Source organism: Pinus tabuliformis, chromosome 2_2, assembly GCF_031772625.1.
Source record: "Pinus tabuliformis cultivar Carrire ecotype Pingquan chromosome 2_2, CPIR1, whole genome shotgun sequence".
Lineage (NCBI taxonomy): Eukaryota > Viridiplantae > Streptophyta > Pinopsida > Pinales > Pinaceae > Pinus > Pinus tabuliformis.
In genome coordinates this window covers 178,205,799-178,225,673 of record NC_142300.1, presented here as the reverse complement: position 1 = coordinate 178,225,673, position 19,875 = coordinate 178,205,799, and the positions used below count along the sequence as shown (strand labels likewise).

General features: G+C 39.7%; 1 protein-coding gene and 1 pseudogene across 1 annotated transcript; both read right to left on the bottom strand.

Annotated features, from left to right (window-relative positions):
- Nucleotides 1-6,044: 6,044 nt before the first annotated feature.
- On the bottom strand, nt 6,045-7,415 carry LOC149191985 (uncharacterized). The gene has a single exon (XM_089406795.1). The coding sequence runs from the start codon at nt 7,413-7,415 to the stop codon at nt 6,045-6,047; it is 1,371 nt and encodes a 456-aa protein (XP_089262921.1).
- Nucleotides 7,416-9,293: 1,878 nt separating this feature from the next.
- On the bottom strand, nt 9,294-9,384 carry LOC149191984 (U6 spliceosomal RNA; annotated as a pseudogene).
- Nucleotides 9,385-19,875: the final 10,491 nt, after the last annotated feature.

Below are 19,875 nucleotides of genomic sequence, written 5' to 3'. Positions count from 1 at the left end.
CCTCTACATCAATGTATTGTAACAACAAGTCAATAAAATGGGCCACAAAACCTCAAAGTCTACTAAGAAACTGGAAAATCTAGATTTTCACAGTGGTGAAAAAGATGATCAAGCCCTTGCTCCTCTCTAGGTGGACTCCCCCATTAGATAAACATGTCTCTAGCTTTTATAATTTTTATTCTAGATTATGGGTGCATTTTTATCAAATCTACACATAATTGTTATAGATTTCTATTTAAAAGTCATGTGTGAGTCTTGGAATTAGATTAATTAGTTAAATACTTCTCTATTTTGAGAGTAGTTTTCAAAACTTTCAACATATTATATTATACTTTTGTTCTGCTTCTCAAACATAAAGTTCGATATATATATATATATAGATATGATTTGATAAAATTATTTAATTTAAAATGGCATATTTAATCAAATAAGTAATATGAAATTATAATTAAAGTAGTATTGTCGTTGAAGGGTGATGGAAGGGTTTTATATTTAATGAAGTGTATAACTTTTTAATACATGTTTTGTTATTTAATTTTAAATATTTCAATTATATTAAAAAAATGTATTAATTTGGGGATGATAAATTAAGGTAATTAATTCTCTTTCTTTTATGACCTAGTTTTTAAACTCTTGAAGCCGAAAGATAGTATGGCTTTAGAAAGGACATAGAACATCTCCTAATTGGTGTGGAGTGTGTTTGCTATGTTCACCTCCAAATTCAAAATGTCTATTGATTAGTAAGTTTTTGGGTAACTACAAGTGCAAAGTATGTTTTTTTTGCATTAAACTATGAGAGAAGAATATGTAAAATTTTATAACAAAATCATTGTGAATAAATTATGAAATAAATAGCAAATCATTAATAAAACAATTTTTGGGGTAAAACATTTTTTAGAGAAAAATGACACACTTTAAAGCACATTTATGTATGTATTACTGCCCTAGATCTATCTTAACTCAAGATCTAACAAGCACCGAGAAGGATTAAATCTCTCGAGGTGTAACCCTCTTTTTTGAGTGCAGAACTTGAGGAATGGTTTGCATCTCGAGAGATTTGATCCATTTTGGTGCTTGATAGATCTGAGGTTAAGATGGATCTAGGCTAGTTTCAATCATGCACGGTCACACAAAATTTGTTGAACATCTAATTATTCTGATCATTATAAATATGTTAAATATGTCTAAAATTAATATGGTCATTTTAATTTTAAATTTTCTCAGTTAACTCAATTTTTTGAGATGATAGAGACTATTAATAACTTGAATGATGAAAAATGATGAAATAAAAATTTTGAATGCAAAGTGACAATGTAATAGTGTTGAATGATAAAAAATGTGAATAATAATAATTTATTCAATTACAAATAGTCTTCATTGTGATAAATCTTGAACTATTTTCTTCTATTGTTCTTATTATCACATCTGTCAATTTTGCCATTTTTTCATATCGATCATATGAAAAGGGTGGTTCAAATCGCAGACCATTCAAATATTTAACTTGAGCTATTATAGTAAATGTCATACCTTGTCTCTCTTGCTCTCCAATATTAATAGTAGTTTTTTCCAAAGTCAATCATTGTGACTTACGAAGTGTTAAACCCCAAGTAAGTTTCAATGGTAGTTGTTTTTTATTACCTCATTTGTGTTGGAATTCCCTTGCATCCCAAATTTGGTCTATGTCTAGACTTGATCATAAACACACTGAAGGTACCCAACTAAAGGCTCTTTGCACAATAGAAATATAACAATAGTGAAATCAACAATAATAAACAAGAATATATGAGCCCAAATCTCGTTTTTCATTAGTCCATCAATAAGAAAACATTAGGCTATCTTACCATAGATCATGGCCCTTCATAAACCCCGATACAAACTAGTGTACATAGTATATAGTGAAATACACAGTATGTCCTTTGACTAATCTAGGGATTGAGATCTAATCCTTGAGATCTCCAATCCACTAGCAATAAATCAAATGCATACTTGAGCTAGTGCCTTTAACTCAAGGTTCCAGGTTTTTATTGTCCTTGGCAACCAATACCTCTACAATCACGTTATAGCTTCTCGATCTGCTAGATCTACTTATTCATATCACAAATTTGACTTTCTTCTTGCAGATCTAACCTCCCAGCACTCAGATCTGACATTCTTCTTGCATATCTGACCTTCCAACACTCAGATCCGACTTTCTTCTTGCAGATCTGACCTTCCTACACTCAGATCTGACTTTCTTCTTACTATTGAAAATCCTCTAAGGTAGATTTGTGGCTAGGTCCTTTAACCTCCCTCTCTCCAAGAGTGAAATTCCTTCTCCATTTGTATGTCTATGCCTCTCCTTTGGCCTCTTATTTATACTTTTGTTTGAGTGATCTTAGGGGTTTTCCTTGTCCATCAAGAAATCCCTATTTTACCACTCAACAATAAATTAGATTAAACAATTAATTAACTTGGGTCTCCATCCCACAATTTTGGGTCAAAACCCCAATGACATGGGTACTTTTGCCAAACAACTTACTTTTGTTGGGTTTTCTCCACTCATACATACCTTCTCAGCTACCTGAATTCCAACACTCCCTCTTAGTGAGGATGGTATTTCCTTTACACCTTGAAATCTCCAACTCCATGCCTTTCCTTACATACCCATGACTTTCCTTGCATAGCCATATTTTTCCTCGCATGTGCCACATCTTCTTTAGTACTTAGCCCAGATTTATCTTGCATCGTGCATGATTGTCCTCACATTAAACATGATTTTACCTTGCACCACCATGAGTGTTCTCACATGGTTCGTGAATCTTTTTGCATGGGTTGAAAAGTGACTAACAATGTTGAATGATAGAAAATGGGAATACTAAGAATGTAGTCAGTTACAAATAGTTTACAGCTTCAGGAAGAAAACATTTTAAGTAAGTGAACATTTTATTTAAGATGAAAATTCAAGTATTTTATTTATGGTTGAATTACTGTAACACATTTTTTTTTTTTCCCCTGGAAAAATCCGTAAAGTTTTCATTAATATGAAAAGATTACATATGTAGATGCTTTTTTCGCATATACCATGATCGCTGTGGATCTGTACAATTTACAAAAAATTACATTGATCATTTGTCTGATATAATCACTTGTGCAATTCTGTTTTTGCCTGTAAAAAAGAGTTGTTGCCTTTCAGCAACCTTCAGTTTGGTTCAAAAAAAGACTATGCAAAAAACTGTGATCTGTAAAGCTGCTGCCATTTTGTTATGTTATGTATGGGGTAGACCCGCTGTAGGATATCCCGGGTCTATATAGGGCCGGTGGTAGAATTTTCGTTCTTGTTGATCCAAAATTTCAGAGATCTCCCATACGCCACGATCCATCAGCGCGGCCTCCTTGGACAATTTGTCAGCCTCCATATTATGTTCCCTGTAAATGTGTGCAACAGTGATATGAGTAAAAGCCTCTTTGAGCTGCCGAACTTCATCCATTATAACTCTGAGTGTGTGCATGTGACATGTAGAAATCTCATTGAACCAATTTGTAATAATCTGAGAGTCCCCATATATGTTAATGCTAGTGCAATGATGACTAAGAGCAAAATGCAGGAGATGGCGTAATGAGATGAGTTCAGCATAATTGTTGGTTCCTGCCCCCAAGCCAGCTTTGATATGGTAGGAGTGATTTGAGTTTAGGTGCAGAATGAAACCACCCCCACAGCTTTGAGCATTTGCAGCTCCATCGAAATATGCCCATGGGGTGCCTGGATCGATGTTGGGTGGAGGGTTTGGTCTTCGGGCTTTTGGGGGGGGCGGGTCAGGTAACTCATTGAAAGCTGTGATGATGTCGGCTTCAATGAGAGGCCATCGAGGAACCTTGTCATCAAAGATCAGGCTGTTCCTAACTTTCCAAACAATCCAATTTACAATAATGGGAAGGTTTGTTGCCTTCGATCCTTTGTGCCTTTTGTCCCAATCAATCCAAGCACTGATTGGATCGGGACCTCCCCAATCCCCGTTGAAAGGAATGAAAGGCTTTATATTGTGCCATATTTGCTGAACAGAATTGCAATGCAGAAATAGGTGCGCAGAGGATTCAGAGTCCACTTTACAGAGAGCACATCTCGTCGGACCATGCAGTGCTCGTCGCATAAGGTAGTCTCCCGTGGGTACCCTGTTTCGCAGGACGCACCAGGTAAAAAGCTTTGACCGGGGCGAGGCTGAGAGTTTCCATATTTTCTGCCACCAACTGTCAAGAACCTTGGGCTTTTTCTGAATGATAAGTTATGTGTATCCCTCCTTTGGAGTGTACAATCCACTGTCAGCCTGATACCATATCAGTTCATCCGGTCCCTCAGTTATTTTGATATGGGATTCCATCAGGGCAGCACAATAATCTTGCCAGGTCGCGTGCCATCTCTCTGGAAGGTTAAGATGGATGGCAGTCTTCCAAGCCTGGTGAAATATGTCTGTGTGGTCCTGATCCGCAATCTGAGCAATCACCTTAATGCCATGTGCAGAAAGGAAGTCGACCAGGGCTAGCGGCAGCAAGTGTCTCCCGCCACTGCCATTCCAAGGGTCGAGACCAACGCGTGCTCTGTCCCCGCTTTTTATTCTCCAAACAATATTGTTCCTGATGAGCGGCAGAGCATGAAGCATGGCCTTCCAGATGGATGATATTCCAACTTTGTTCCAAGATGGCAGTCTGAGCCAGTCCAACACATTTAGGGGCCAAATGTATTTGTGGTAGACAATGGAGGTCCATAAGCTGTGTGTTGTCATCAGGGCCCAGCCCATCTTGGCTGCCAGAGCACAGGTGAAAGTGGGAAGATCCTTTAATCCCAAACCACCCCATTTCTTGGGGAGGGCAATCGAATTCCATCTCACCCAAGCAAAGGTGTGCTTTTCTTTGTTACCAGCCCATAGATATCTGTTACAAAGTCTCTGAAGCTTAGATAAAATGTTCCGGGGTATCCAAGCGAGCGCCATCCAAAATACCGGAGTTGCTTCCAGCACAGATTTGATCAAGGTTAGTCTGCCGGCCCTGGATAGATATCTAAAGCTCCAGCAAGAGATCCTTTTCTCCACTTTTGCTACCAGCCACACCCAGTCCGCGATCTTTTGAGAGGTAGGTTTGAGCCAGTATCCCAGGTATTTTAGCCCCCTGTCCAGAGGATGGGTGGCAAAAGGAAAAGCTTGGTTTGCAGCATATGATTCATTTACTGAAGTGCCAACCAGAGTGATAGAAGATTTTGTCCGGTTTACCTCCATCCCTGTAGCTTGAGCGAAGAGCTTTAGGATTCCGTTGAAGGTGGGGGTATCCTGTATGCTGCCATCTAGCATGATTAGCACATCATCGACGGACAGAAGATGAGTAAGAAAACACTCATCTAAGATTTTTAGGCCCCTGATGGATCCATCCCTTTTTGCTGAGAGAATTAATCGACTCAGGGCTTCCATCACCAGGAGGAAAAGTAGGGGTGACAGAGGACAGCCCTGGCGAAGACCTCTTTCGGAGTGGAAGAAGTGGGAAGCAGCACCGTTGATAAGGATGCTAAACGTAGGGGATGTGATGCAAGCCATAATCCAGTTTATGAAGTGGAGGGGAAAACCCAAATGAATGAGGATCATTTTGATAAAGAGCCAGCTTACACGATCAAAAGCCTTTGAGAGGTCAATCTTGAGGAGAATGCATTTGAGTCGCTTGGTCCAGATGGAGTGGATTGCTTCCTGGGCAGATCCAATGGCTTCATGGATCTGTCTGTCTTCCAGGAAAGCAAACTGTTGGGGGGCAATATGCTTGGACAGAATAGGCCGGATCCGGTTGGCGATGATTTTCGAGATGATTTTATAGAGGACATTGCACAGAGAAATGGGCCGGAAGTCATCGAAGGATGTAGGGGAGTCTGATTTTGGAATGAGGGCAATGAAGGTGGAGTTTATAGCATGATAGATTTGCCCCGATATTCTACTCTCCTCAACCACTCTCAGGATATCTTCGCCAAGTATTTCAAAGAAAGCTGAGTAAAACTCAATAGTCCATCCATCTGGTCCAGGACTCTTTTCCTTCTAAAACCACTTTATGGTGCTCTCCAGCTCTTCCATTGTGACCGGGTCAGTGAGCGGATCCATGTCCTCCTCGTTCACAAATCTGGGAAAATGCGAAGCCACCCTGATGATTTCAGCCAGATTTGTGCCAGCAGGACTTTTATAGATACCTCTGAAGTGAGAAGTTCCTAGCTGAGAGAGCTTGTTGAAAGTGTCTTCCACTCCTCCATCAGGCAGGGGGATATTCCATATGGTGTTTGCCAATCTCCTCCCTTTTGCAAAATTGTGAAAAAATCTCGAATTCTCATCCCCAGCTTTGAGCCAGACAGCCCTGCTCCGAAGTCTAAGAGATTCCTCCCTGAGCTTTAGAATGTTCTGCTTTTTGTTTTCTAATTCAATCAAGCGAGTCTTGTCCTCCATAGATCCAAAAGCCAGATTTCTGTCATCCTGGAGGGCTTTGAGCTCTTCTTCCACTCTGGTGAGATGTTCGTCCTCCTTAATCTTCTTTGCTTTTGCCCATTCTATCACCATGTGCTTGAGTTCTGTCAAATTTTTGACAAACCCCCTTGCCATCGAAGACTCCCGGTCAATAGGGTGGGATTTCCAGAAATCTGATACAAGATTTGAGAAGCTTTGATCCTTGAGCCAGTGATGATTGAATTTGAATGGAGCTTTTGGCTTTGGGAGGGGGGCCATGATCTCCATTAGGATTGGGGAGTGATCTGATATGCCTCCGAATCCTACCCATTGTTTGAACCGGTGGAGATTGTGGATCAAAGGTCCTTTTAGCAGGAATCGATCAAGTCTGCGAGCGAGAGCTGCTCGACCTACCCTTCTATTTCTCCAAGTAGGTAGGGGCTTTTGCATAGGGATGTCAATATAGTCATATTTCTCCAAGAGGCTTCTCATGAAGTCAGTAATGGAATCTCTCTGCGCCATAGAGCCCCATGATTCACGGAAACCTAATGAAAAATTTAGGTCACCTCCCAAGATGATGTGGTCCAGGGACATCAGTCTGCTACTGAGGAGCTGTCTCCAGAATATTTCCCTCTGATGGCATGGCCCATATGTGTTGACAATGCGCAGATTTATCCCTAGTTCCGCTGAGAAGATATCAATCCCCAAAAATCCAGGACCACCCCAGGAAGAGTCCAGTCTGATGGTTTTTGGGTTGTAGCCAATTGCCAAACCCCCTGATCTGCCATTGGCATCCAGGGCAATGTAGTTCCATCGAGACGAGATGTGGCTGAGAGTGAGGGTGATGGACTCAGCAGGTCCTAGGGTTTCTTGAAGAAGGATAATATCAGGGGTTTCGACCTCAAAAAGTCGCTTGATGGCTAGTTTTTTGGGGGGACTAGCCAGACCCCTGCAGTTAAAAGAGAGACACTTCATGAGGGTCCCCGCTTTGGGGGTTTGGATGCTCTAAGGACCCCGTCAATGGTGGATTGTCGCCCTGATGCGACTTCGACACCAGCGCGCTTGATAGCTTTGTTAAGATCAGATTTCCTACCCCTTGTGGAGATTGTTCCCATCCCCGGGGAAACAATACCTAGCCCGATCAGAGGGTCAGAATGATCTGCATGAGAAGTCCGAGGGCGAAGGGAATATGAATGGGGAGGAGGTTTTCTGGGGGATGATTCTGATGGGGGAGATGGAGATCGAGTCAAAGTGGGGGGGGCAGTGGAGGATATGAAGGGAGGTGGAGGGATAATGCAATGCGCCATGGAACATGATACTGAATTTAAAAATTCAATTGAATTCTCATTTGAGATAGGGGAAGAGAAATGATAAGTACCTGATGCCTGTGCGACTGCAGCAGCTGCCCGCGCCCGAGTCATGGGAGGGGAGGGCACATCCTTCTTGATCTGCTCAGTGTTTCCGGTGTCGCCCTTTTGTTCAGCTTGCTTCTGGACCGCTTGTGGAATGAGTGGAGAGTTCCTTCTGGATGCAATGGGCGAGATCTTTGGAGAGCTGACAGGACTATTGACCAGTGGGCAGTCCCTGTAGAGGTGACCCACTTGATGGCACCGATTGCAGCGGAAGGGGACTCCTTCATAGTCCAGAATCTGTGAGCGCCTGTGCTTTCCCGATTTCAGGGTGATTTTCTCTTCCAAACCTTCTCTAGTGTCCAGGTGCACCAGAATTCGAGCCACCGTTTGCTTCCCTGAGTCAATGTAGGATCGGTCATGGTCCAAATATGTGCCTAAGGCATTACCGATTCTGATAAATGCTTCGTCTCTCCAGAATTGCATAGGTAATCCTGGCAATCGGACCCATAGTGGCCCTGCTGCAATTTGTTCTCGCTCAGGATCGAAGAGCGGATTCCATCGCTTCAATAGGACAGGTGCTGTTTCTATGTGCCAAAATTTTTCGAGTACGGTGTCCGTGTGTTCCTCATGAGCGAAGCGAAGGGAGAACCACCCTCGTGGGAGAACCCGGACTGCTGGCATCTGTGTAAACATGCCTCCCCATATTTCCTTAACCCATCGCTTCAGCCTTTCCGTCGTGTAAGTGCGCCCCCGCACATGTCCAACCAGCACTGTACGTGCTATAACCATGGTTTCTTCAAAATCCGCAGGGTTGCCGAACTCTACAGTGATGTCCTTCGAGGTTGCTCTTACACACTTTGTTTTCCGCTTCTTCGATCTAGGAGCCGATGGATGTTCAGCTAGCGGATCTGAAACCCTAGACTGTGATGAGGATTTCGGAGGATTTACATTTACCGTGGGGGTGCCAAAGAAACCAGAAGATTTTACCCCTATATCCGGGCTAGGGTTTGGCGCGATCCCCGCTTGGTTCGCTTGTACCTCTGGAGTACCCGGAAGCGGGGAGGAGGTAGGGTCGAAATTCAGAGCATCGGGCGAGAGTGAAGAGAGAAGAAGGGCAATACCTGGGGAGAGGGGCGGTGCCTCCAAGTCGATGGCTGTGTTTGCGGGTTCCGGCAGAGAAACCACCGTGAAAACATCCTGTGCGCGTGACCCCTCAGAAAGCGGTGGAGCGAAACCCGACGTAGCTAGGCTAGGGTTTTGGAAAACTGTCTGTCCCTCGAACGGATCCTCGGTGAAATCCACGAGGTCCGTTACCTGTTGACCCTCCATGACGGTTAGTAACTTCTTCCTTGTCGCAAGCCGCAGTCGATCTGTCAACTATTCGCTTGTCCAGCTCCCGATCCATCGCCTAAACTGTGGTCCTGTGCTACGGTCTGCGGCTTAACCCAGTCCTTTTCGAAACGCCGTCAGAGCCTCCATCCCCGCCATCCATCCCCTTCCAAATAATATGATTTGTGCGTGTCATCCTTGCGCAGGGGCCATGCTAATCTTCTCTGTATCGTTCCAATTTTATCGGATGTCCCTGAAGAGACAAAATTACTGTAACACATAAATAAATGCATGTCGTCATTAATTTTTTTGTTCTTACACTAAAATCAATGCACACTATTAATCTAATTATTTGAAATAAATGCATCTAGTGCAAGCAATCAAATGGGATTATAAATCAACATATACACTGAAATCAATGCATCTAGTGCAAGTAATAAAATAGGATTGGAAATCAACATCTACATTGAAATCAATGCATCTAGTGTAAATAATCAGATAGGATTAGAAATCAGCATCTATACTGAAATCAATGCATCTACTGGAAGCAATCAAATAGGATTAGAAATCAACATCTACATTGAAATCAATGCATCTAGTGCAAGCAATCAAATAAGATTAAAAATCAAAAACTACATTGAAATCAATGCATCCAATGCAGTTAATCAAATACGATTAGGAATCAACATCAGCACTAAAATAAATGCATCTATTTCAATGAAAAACCAAAATATTCATGGCTTTCTAAATCTAACTTCTTTTACCTTTTTTAAAAGCCTTACTTCCTCTTCCTCTATGGTTAATAATGTTCAATATCATATAATATTATATAATACTATATAATATCTATATTTGTCTTTGTGTGTCTCTTTCTTCTTCCCTCTCTCTCTCCCCTCCATCTTTGTGTCTATCTCCCTCCCTCTCCTTTTCTCTCTCCCCCTCCCTCTCTCCTTTTCTCTCTCCCCCTCCTTCTCTCCCCCTCCCTCTCTCCTCCATCTCTCTCTCTCCACCTCTTCCTCCCTTTCTCGGTCTCTATATTCTTCCCTCTCTCCCCCTATCATATATATTTCTATTTTCATCCATCTCTCCTTTTTTGTCTCTCTATCTCACCCCCCAAACACACATGTTCTCTCTCCCCATATCTATCTATCTATCTCTTGCTTTCTCCCTCTCTTTTTCTCTCTCTTCTTCCCTCTCTCCCCCCTCCATATAAATCTCTATCTCCCTTTGTCTATCCTCCTTTTTCTCTTTATCTCACCCCCCAAACATACACACTCTCTCTCCATATCTATCTCTCTCTTTCTCCCTCCCTCTTCCTCTCCCACTCTCTATCTTCCCCTTCTCTCTCTCTCTCTCTTCCTTCCCACTCTCCTTTCTCCCTTACTCTCTCTCTCTCTTCTTCCCTCCCTCTCTCTCCCACTCCAACTCCTTCTATATTTCCTTCCCTCTCTCTTTCTTCTTCTCTCTCCCTTTCTCTCCCTCTTCCCTCTATCTCTCTCCCCCTCTCTCTCTTTCTTCATCTTCTCTCTCTCTCTCTCTCCCCTCTCCTCTCTCCCTCACTCTCTCTCCATTTTTCCATTGTAACTCCCTGTATCTCTTTATGTCTTTGTTCTTCCCTCCCTCTCTCTCCCCCTCCAACTCCATATCTTTCTTCTTCTCACTCTCCCCTCCTCTCTCTCTTCCTTCCTCTCTTCCCTCTCTCTCCCCCCATCTCTCTCTCTCTCTAGTTTTGTCCCTATCTCCCTCGTTCTTTCCCTCTCTTCCACCCCCCCGCCCTCTCACTCCAACTTTGTCACTATCTCACTCCTCTCCCTCGCTCTCCCTCGCCTCTCTCTCTCTCTCTCTCTCTCTCTCTCTCTCTCTCTTTGCCTCTCCCCCCTCTCTCTCTCTTTTTCCCTCTCTCTCCCTTCCATCCTTGTGATAGAGAATATTTTGTATTTTACATTTTACATTACATTAAATTTTACATTTTACATTTAGATATTAATTTGAATATTAATTAAACATATGACGCTGACATTTAATTTATTTTTTCTCTATTTATATTTCTACCAACATATAAAAAATGTTGAAATACTTACATTACACCTCAACAACTACCCCATACTAGGTTGTAGAGTGCCTTTCGACGCAATAAAAGTGTTCATCATTAATTTAAATATTTTTGAGATATTTTAACAACATAACAATGAGTTAAAACTTGTATATTATTTTCTTCCAACCTTCACATTGAATAAATAGACACCACAAAACCATAAATTATGGTTTTCAAATTCTATATATTGAAACCGTGGTCAACCATTACTACTGAGCATTCATGTCCTATTCACCGTATACATTTATTCATTACATACATTTTTTTCTTATTATTTCTCTCTATTTATTTTTTATCACTACTTTACACTAATTTATTGCGTCTACTCATAGTTAATACATGTTCCACTTTAAAACTACAACGTGTAAATACACATATAGCAGCAAGCTACCCATTTTTAAAATTATACTAATAATTAATGCATGTTCCATTTTAAAACTACAATGTGTAAATACATATATAGCAACAAGCTACCCATTTTTAAAACTGTAAAACTTGAAGAACAAAATTAACTCCCTCCTCTTCTAATAGAAAAAACTTCATTTTTTTAATGAAAAAAATGAATTTCCATTTTTTTTTAGGGAAAGCCTATGATAACTCACTTGTCAAACCAATAATGGGGACAACTATCACTGGTTGCTCTCCATAAATGTAGGTTGACTCATTAATATTATTCAAGGAAAACCACGCACCTAGAATTACTCGTTGATGGTCCGTAAGGGGCGGAGTTTCACTCCTGCCAGACGTCTTTGGGTCTTCGGTCGTTAACCTCTTTCCTTACGTTCGAGGAAGACGAGCTTTTAGCCAACTCTTTCCTTACGTTCGAGGAAAAAGAACTTTTAGCCAAGCATAAGCAGTTTTAGGACATACTCAAGGCAAAGACTTCCATTCTTATAATGAACAAAAGTGATAAAAAAAATAAATAAATAAAAATAAAAAATTACATATATTATAAATTGATGATTTTTTTTAAGGAAAAAACAAAATCAATACACATGTAGATAACTTCTTTTTTATTTACGTAGTTTCTTTATTCATTTAAAATATGTGCAATTTTTTTTAAAGTTTTGAATTTTTTAATATAGTAAAAAATAATAAATTTAAATCATATAAACTTTACCATCTAGTTAATTAAAAAGTTTTTCCATGTTAAATATATTAAAAATAATAATAATAATAAATAAAATTTACCATTTAACATTAAATTCCTACACAAAAAAAACAGAAACGAAAACCAAAGTGCAACATAGGATTCGGTTACCTCTTGAAAATCAACTACTTTCTTCATTGTCATTAGTCATCATATATCATGATTATATTTTGCTACAGATGACCTGTCCAGAGCACGACCTGTCACACATACAACGACACAAAATTGATGAAGGTTACTCCAATGGCTATACCCATATTTTCAACATAGCTGATTTGGCTCTGTCGCTGTCGGAGCCCTTCAGGATTCCATGTTTGGAGGGGGACCTTACAATTCTGATTATGGTGTACATTTCTTCCACCCATGAAGACAAAAACAATAACAATGTTGAGTACTGGAGCCATGCACATGACGATGACACGTGAAAAGAAAAGCAGATGGGGCGCAACTAATTAATCAATCGACCCACCCATCCATTTCGTTGTGTGATGACGCAGCGGCGTTAAAAAACGCCATGGATTACGGCCGTGAAAATACTGAACTCGGACTGCTTCTGCCATTGCTAGCAGGAGATCAGCAGAGGCCTTCCCTTTCCGCAATGAATGAACATATGGGGACGAGAGAGATGGGATGTGCTTTCAACTGCTGCCTCGCCGTACTCAAGTCGTGCTTCAATGGGTGAAGGGCATATTCTGCTATTTCTTCTGTGACACATGAAAGGTTGGGAGTGTGGCGTACGGTGGAATGGACATCTTTTCCTCCCAAAAAAAATCCACGTCCAACCCTCTTTTTTATTTTATTTTTCATTTTGAATAATTTGGTGTTTCAATTTACCATACTTTCCCTGTTATAAGTGTTTTACGTGTTCAAGGGTTTTAGAGGGTGTTGAATCTATTTCCACAATTAAAAAGGCCATTCAAACACTTTGAGTGTTAAAAAATTGCCAAATTCTTCGCTGGGCAAAATAGTCCATTTTAGAAAAGTTTTTTTTCTTTTAGTCAAATTTGCTCAAAACTTGGTTGGAATCACAAATTTGAATTATGAACTCTCTACAATTTGAGTGCTTTAGAGATTTTTAAGGGTGTTGAATCTCCATATATATAGTCAAAAATGAATTTTAAACAACAAAAAATCACACTTTCATGAAAAATTTAAACCAAAAAATTTGAATTTTATTTTATTTAAAAGAATTATTATTAAAAATATTATTATATTTAAATTGGAGAAAAAAAACCAGTGAAATTTTTTTAATGAAATTATATATATATATATAGTCGAAGAGTTTTTATTAATCAAAAGACATATACGAGGATGTCAAAATGCATATGGTCTCACCCGGACCAGCTTTTTTGACCAATACGATAACCATACAACATACAAAAAGCAAAATTGCCAGCTAAGAGGTCTAGAGCCTAAGAGGCCTAACATTCCAGAAAACTAAAAGAACAAGAAACACACTAGTGAACATATTCAATGATAGGAGGTAATTGCAACAGTGTTTTCTGGCCTAGTACCTAGGGAGGCGGAGGGCAATACATGCAGTTGACATGTTGCTCAAATTGAGTAAGCCAAGTTTCCAGTTTTTCAACCTTTTCCATCAGTGAATTTTGTCCGCGCCAGACCACTACCACCCTTTTGCGAACATGGCACTTGAAGTACTGATGCTGCGCTAATTTGGTCATGACGAACTCGTGCTCCTCCTTGCAAGCTTGATCAAGGGTGTCCAGTCGAGAAGAGATGGATTGCACCCAAACCTAAAGTCCTCGAACGTCCTTAACTGTTCCGGCCCTGAGGTGTCGTAACACGTTGACATCCCTACCCACATTCACTTACACCTGTACCACGACCAAATTGTGAAACCATCTGACGACGGTTTCCCACCATGGAAGCAACCAAAGAGTTGCGACCCCTACAGATTCCATGACCCCCACGACCAGTGCCTCTCAAAGGACCTGTGCCTCGCTTGGAACTCCCACCCCGAACAAATATGGCACCACCCCGAGACCCAGTGAGGGAGTGAGAGCCTTCAGGCTTCGTCGGGGCAAGGACGCGTGAGGAGTGGGGGCTAGGCTTCATGAGGGAGCTTAGAGGGAAATCGTGGAGCCAGAACAAAGAGACACCTAGAATGCTACCACCTGCCACCCAAAACCAAACAAGCCCTGTCGCAAACCTAAGGGAAGAGGATAACCAACACAAAAATTCCCACCATCGAGAATTCATCGCCCGATTAGACACAAGCCAGACCAAAGTGGAAGTGAAAGACCGAGAGGAGAGAGCCAGATAGAAAATATCAGACACCCAAGATGAAATTGAAAGGTAATGCCCTAAATTCAATATCAGACAATTGTAGCAGAGCACCAGAGGGTGAATTGAGACCAAAGACCCCAGAAAGGAAGAGCCAAGATGCGAGAAGACCCAGAGTCCAGCGCCACCCTAAAACTAAAACCGCCACCCCAAGAGAAACAACACCACCCACAGACCCAGAACTAAGAAGGCAAGAACCGAAAGTTTGGCACAAAGCACTCCAGAAGCCACCTCCAAGATGCCAAGGCGAGAAACCCCACGAGCATAAGGAAATTGAAGCTAAAGCCATCCAAAGCTGAAGAAGACGCGTCCTCCAAAGAGGAGTTGAGAGGGAAATTTTCTTAATTAGCAGGAGCAAGCGAGAGAACATCGCTAGAAGCACGACCGAGGCGCATAGGATGAATAACCACCCTAGACCAGGAGCCAGAGAAGATGCAAGCAAGGATGGGAGCGCATTACACAATGAGACATTAGACAACCAGAGAGTTTTACGATGGATGAAATATAACCAAAGGAGGAGTGGCTTCATCACATCGAAGCGATTGCACACAGGGCAAGTTGAACGGTTCGCACAAGCGAGCACAATGGTATTAACTCTGGTGTGGTGGAGGGGTTGATGTTCTGCCCATGCCCGCCTTAAACATTACACAACTGGCATCCGTCACGTGACTGGTGGCTTCCATAACCCGACACCCCATCGGGGATATAAAAATAATTTTTGAAATTTGAAAAAAAAAAAGAAAAAAAAAAAAGATAATTATTCATATTTTGCAGTATTGTTTGTAATAATGTGAGTTTTTAAATTATAATTTTATAAATTCATAAGATGATTTTAAGATTTTATTTATATCTAACTTTCCAAAAAGACAAAGCAATTGCATTATCCATAGCGGTTTATAAGATTATCACAAAAAAAGGTCATTAATAGATTAAGCTTATTCTCTCTTAGAATAGTTAATGAGGCTAAAATTTTGTTTGGAAAATAATGGAAATTTCGGCAAAGTATTGACAAACTCTGGCTGAATTTTTTGGAAATCCAAGTTACAGTTGTCAAGCTTCAGCGTTTTGGGTGCTCAGGGATTCTTGATGGTGTTGAATCCATTTCCACCATCACAAAAATTATTCAAACACTCTAGTAGCCATATTTTTTGAAATTTTTCTCACTGGATTCAATAAGAAATTTTTCATCTAGGCAAAATTTTGGCCTCGATAGGCAACATTATTCTCTCTTAAGAAAATGGGTTATGTGGAAGCTCGTTAAATACTTTATGGATTATCAGGGCAAATGAAGTTATACGTCCTTTAAAAAGTATAAAAAAAGGGCATGTTTATCAAATTAGACCTCTTCAAATCTTTTGACAAGTTTAATTGTTCTTACCTTTTTCAGTGTCTCTCAACAGTTGCTTTGCCACAAATGGATCACTTGGATCAAATCCCTTATTTCCTCAACATTGTTTTATATTCTTCTTAATATTTCCCCTTGTATAACTTTTTCCCCCTCGTGAGGAATCTGTCAAGGGGATCCTCTCTCCCCCTTTCTCTTCATATTAACAACATAAGGGTTTGGTCGAGCTTTAAAAGCAATTGTGTCTTAGCAAAAGGTAAAGGGTATTAGATTTTTTAGCGAAGACCTCCTCGTCTCATATCAGTAATTTGTTGATTGACACAATGTGTATAGGAATATGAATAGTCCAACAAGCGCATGCTCTTCACAGTGTTTTAAATGACTTGTCGAAAGATATGGACATTAATTTCTCTAAGTGTCAGATTTTCTTCTTTTAATACACCTCTTGTTGTGCAAACACATGTGGCTAAACTACTAGAATTTTAATGGAGCAAGCTCCCCTCCAAATACCTAGGCATCCCCTTTGGTTGAAAGCTCCCCGAAAATCAAGCTATGGTTAGAATTGCTAAGTAAATTTAGAAACAAACTAACCAGTGGACCTTTCGTTCGCAAGCTCCCCTCCAAATACCTAGGCATCCCCTTTGGTTGAAAGCTCCCCGAAAATCAAGCTATGGTTAGAATTGCTAAGTAAATTTAGAAACAAACTAACCAGTGGACCTTTCGTTCTCTTAACATAGCAGGTTGGCTTGTCCTCTTAAAATCTATTTTTCAATCCGTTCCATTTTATCTTCTTTCAGTAATGATGGCTCCCAACTCCATTCTTATTTCACTCCACATTATTCAAAGAACTTTCTTTTGGGGAGGTGCCAATCAAGAAAGGAAATGGGCTTTGTTGGCTTGGAATAAATTATGTTTGCTCAAATTATGGGGGACACTGGGCCTAAGGGATCACAATGCTCTAAGTATAGTTGTGGGGGGGGGGGGATTATGGTGAAGATGGCTTTAAGGAGGCTCTAACATATGGAAACCAAGGATAATTTTAGGGGCGAATGTTCGCCCTTTGGCGAAATTAAGGGGTTTTAAATTTTTAGTGGGCGAATATTTTGTATCATAGTACATTTTTACAAATCACCTCAAATAGCCCACCTTATTTTAAGGGAGAGGGTAAAAAAGGTAAATTTAGCCCTGAAATTAGGACTTACAACCTTCCATTCGCCCATTTTCAAGAATAGGTTTTATTTAAGTGAATCCATTCGCCCATTTTCAAGAATAGGTTTTACTTAAGTGAATCCTATGGGCCAAATACCATATTTATAAAAGAGGTATGGTAAATTAATAAAAATATTAATAAATGAGAGGTATGGTAAATAAATAAAACATTTTTTATATTTACTCCATAAGTCACCTTATATACATGTAAGGGAGTAAACAAATAAAAATATAAGTAAAGTGGAGGTATGGTAAATAAATAAAACGTCTTTTTATACTTACTCAAAAGGTATGGTAAATAAATATAAATATAAATAAACTAGACGTATCATAAATAAATAAAACCTCTTTTTATATTTAGTCCATAACCCTCGTTCTATTTATGAAGGCTCAAGAAAGAGGTTTTATTTAAGTGAATCCTATGGGCCAAATACCATATTTGTAAAAGAGGTATGGTAAATTAATAAAAATATAAATAAACGAGAGGTATGGTAAACAAATAAAACATTTTTTTATATTTACTCCATAAGTCACCTTATATTTACGAACACTAAAAAAATGGGTTATATTTAGGTGAAACCTATGGCCAAAATACTATGGGACAAATACCATGGACTAGATTGTTATTAATACCATGCAAAAAACCATTATTAACCCTAATATTAGAATTAATAAAAATACAAATGGCACATGGTATTGACCCATGGTATTCACCAAAATGGCACATGGTATTGACCCATGGTATTCACGTGGAATGTAGCCTATTTAAATGGGGGAATTAAACCAGCATGTAGCCTATGCTAAGATTCACTAGGACTTTACAAAGTTTTATTATTTAGTGAAAGACTCGCCAAGATCTTACAAGATTTTATAATTGAGTAAAATATTCGCCATGCCTGGTGAGAGATTCGCCGAAAAATTATATATACATATTATATTATTGATAAAATCGCCTTTCATTTTTCCTATATACCATGGAGATTCGCCCATTTATTATATTTATAAATTTGGGGGGTTCTTAAAATTTTCCCTGATGGAAACTAATATGGAATTGTAAGTACAATAATAATGTGCCCTCGAATCAACTCATTAGAACTTATTTCAATCAAAATGGATCTTCTATATGGAATCCAGTTAAGCAAGGTATTCATCCCATCCAACAACATTGTTTTTGGAAAATTTGTGAGGGCCAAAAAAATATTTTCTGGGAAAATTCTTGAAAGCATCTCCCAAAATTAAATAGGTTGCAGGAACTATCGAAGTTAAGGACCAATGTGATAGTAAACAATAAACATAAAGTAGTGTACTATTGGATAAAACCCCACACTTAAACCCAATGGAGACAATAGCTCTCACAGAACACATGATAGCTTATAGATACATAGGGAGAATGGTCATCCTTTTGGGAAAATCTTTCACTAGCCTAATCCCCATTTCCCACAAGCTAGACAAGCTCAGATGGGGATATCAAGCTCGTGGAACATTCATAATCAAGGAAGCATATCATTTGGAAGCTAAATTCCACGATCATCCAAAAGCTACAATTTCTCAATCTAGATGGGGCGAAAAATTGTGGCCAAAAGTCTCCTTTTCATGTGGCTGCTAGTCAAATGGAAAACTCTCACTTGGGACAAATTTATTAAAAGAGGCTTTGTAGAACCATCCCTCTGCCACTTATGTAAATTAGCCTTGGAAGAATCTAAACATCTATTTAATGGTTGTCCCTTCGCAATTATCATCTAGAATGTCGTGGAAGCAAGAGTGCACCACTTGGACCAAAATCTCGATGACATCCCCCTCACCATCAAGCTTTGGTGTAAACATGTCTTCCTTAATCCCATTCTCAACAGAATTTGGACTCTTCTTTTGGGATTCATTCTTTGGGACCTCTAGAAAGAAAGAAATCCATGTTTATTTCAAAAATATTGTCTCTCTTTTGAATCCCTTCGGAACCTAATTAAAGACAACAACCACAAATTGATTATCTCTCAACCATGGTTTGAACAATATTGACAGGCCAAATATTCCAAAGCTTCAATCCTTAAAGACTCAAACTTAAGTCCCAACTATTTGTTCTTTCAATGTCTGTCACCTCCCCTCCCTCCTTTTAGCTCAATGATATGGAAATCCCCTCACTTCTCTTCCTCAAATTGAACTTCGATGGAGCATCCAAAGGTAATTTTGGGGAAACCAATTTTGGAGGAGTATTTCAAGATCCTCAGGGTAAGATCCACTTTATCTTCTTTGGTTCCATGGGGCTTAATAAAAACAATGCCATGAAACTCAAATTTCTAGAGACAAACCTCCAAATCACCTAGGCTCAAGTCTTCTCCAAATTAATAATCGAAAAGGATTCTAAGCTTACCATAGACATGATCACAAGAATCCTACATGACATTGCTCCCAGTAAAGTTTCTGACAATAGGACTTTGGAAAGCAACTTGGAAAGGGTAGTCGCTTTCCTTTATCATATCCCAATGCTTTTCCTCTCTCATGTCCAAAAATCAAGTAATAAATTTGTTGATTATCTCACTAAAAAAGGGTGCAAAAATCAGGATTAATTGATCAACTACTCTTGGAACTCCATCCTTGGGTTCAATCTTAAGAAAAAGTGTGCATAGTTAGTGTTGAAATATATTCCTTCCTTGGAT

Coding starts and splice junctions, on each gene's coding strand:
- LOC149191985 (XM_089406795.1), bottom strand. CDS start 7,415: ATGAAGTGTCTCTCTTTTAACTGCAGGGGTCTGGCTAGTCCCCCCAAA.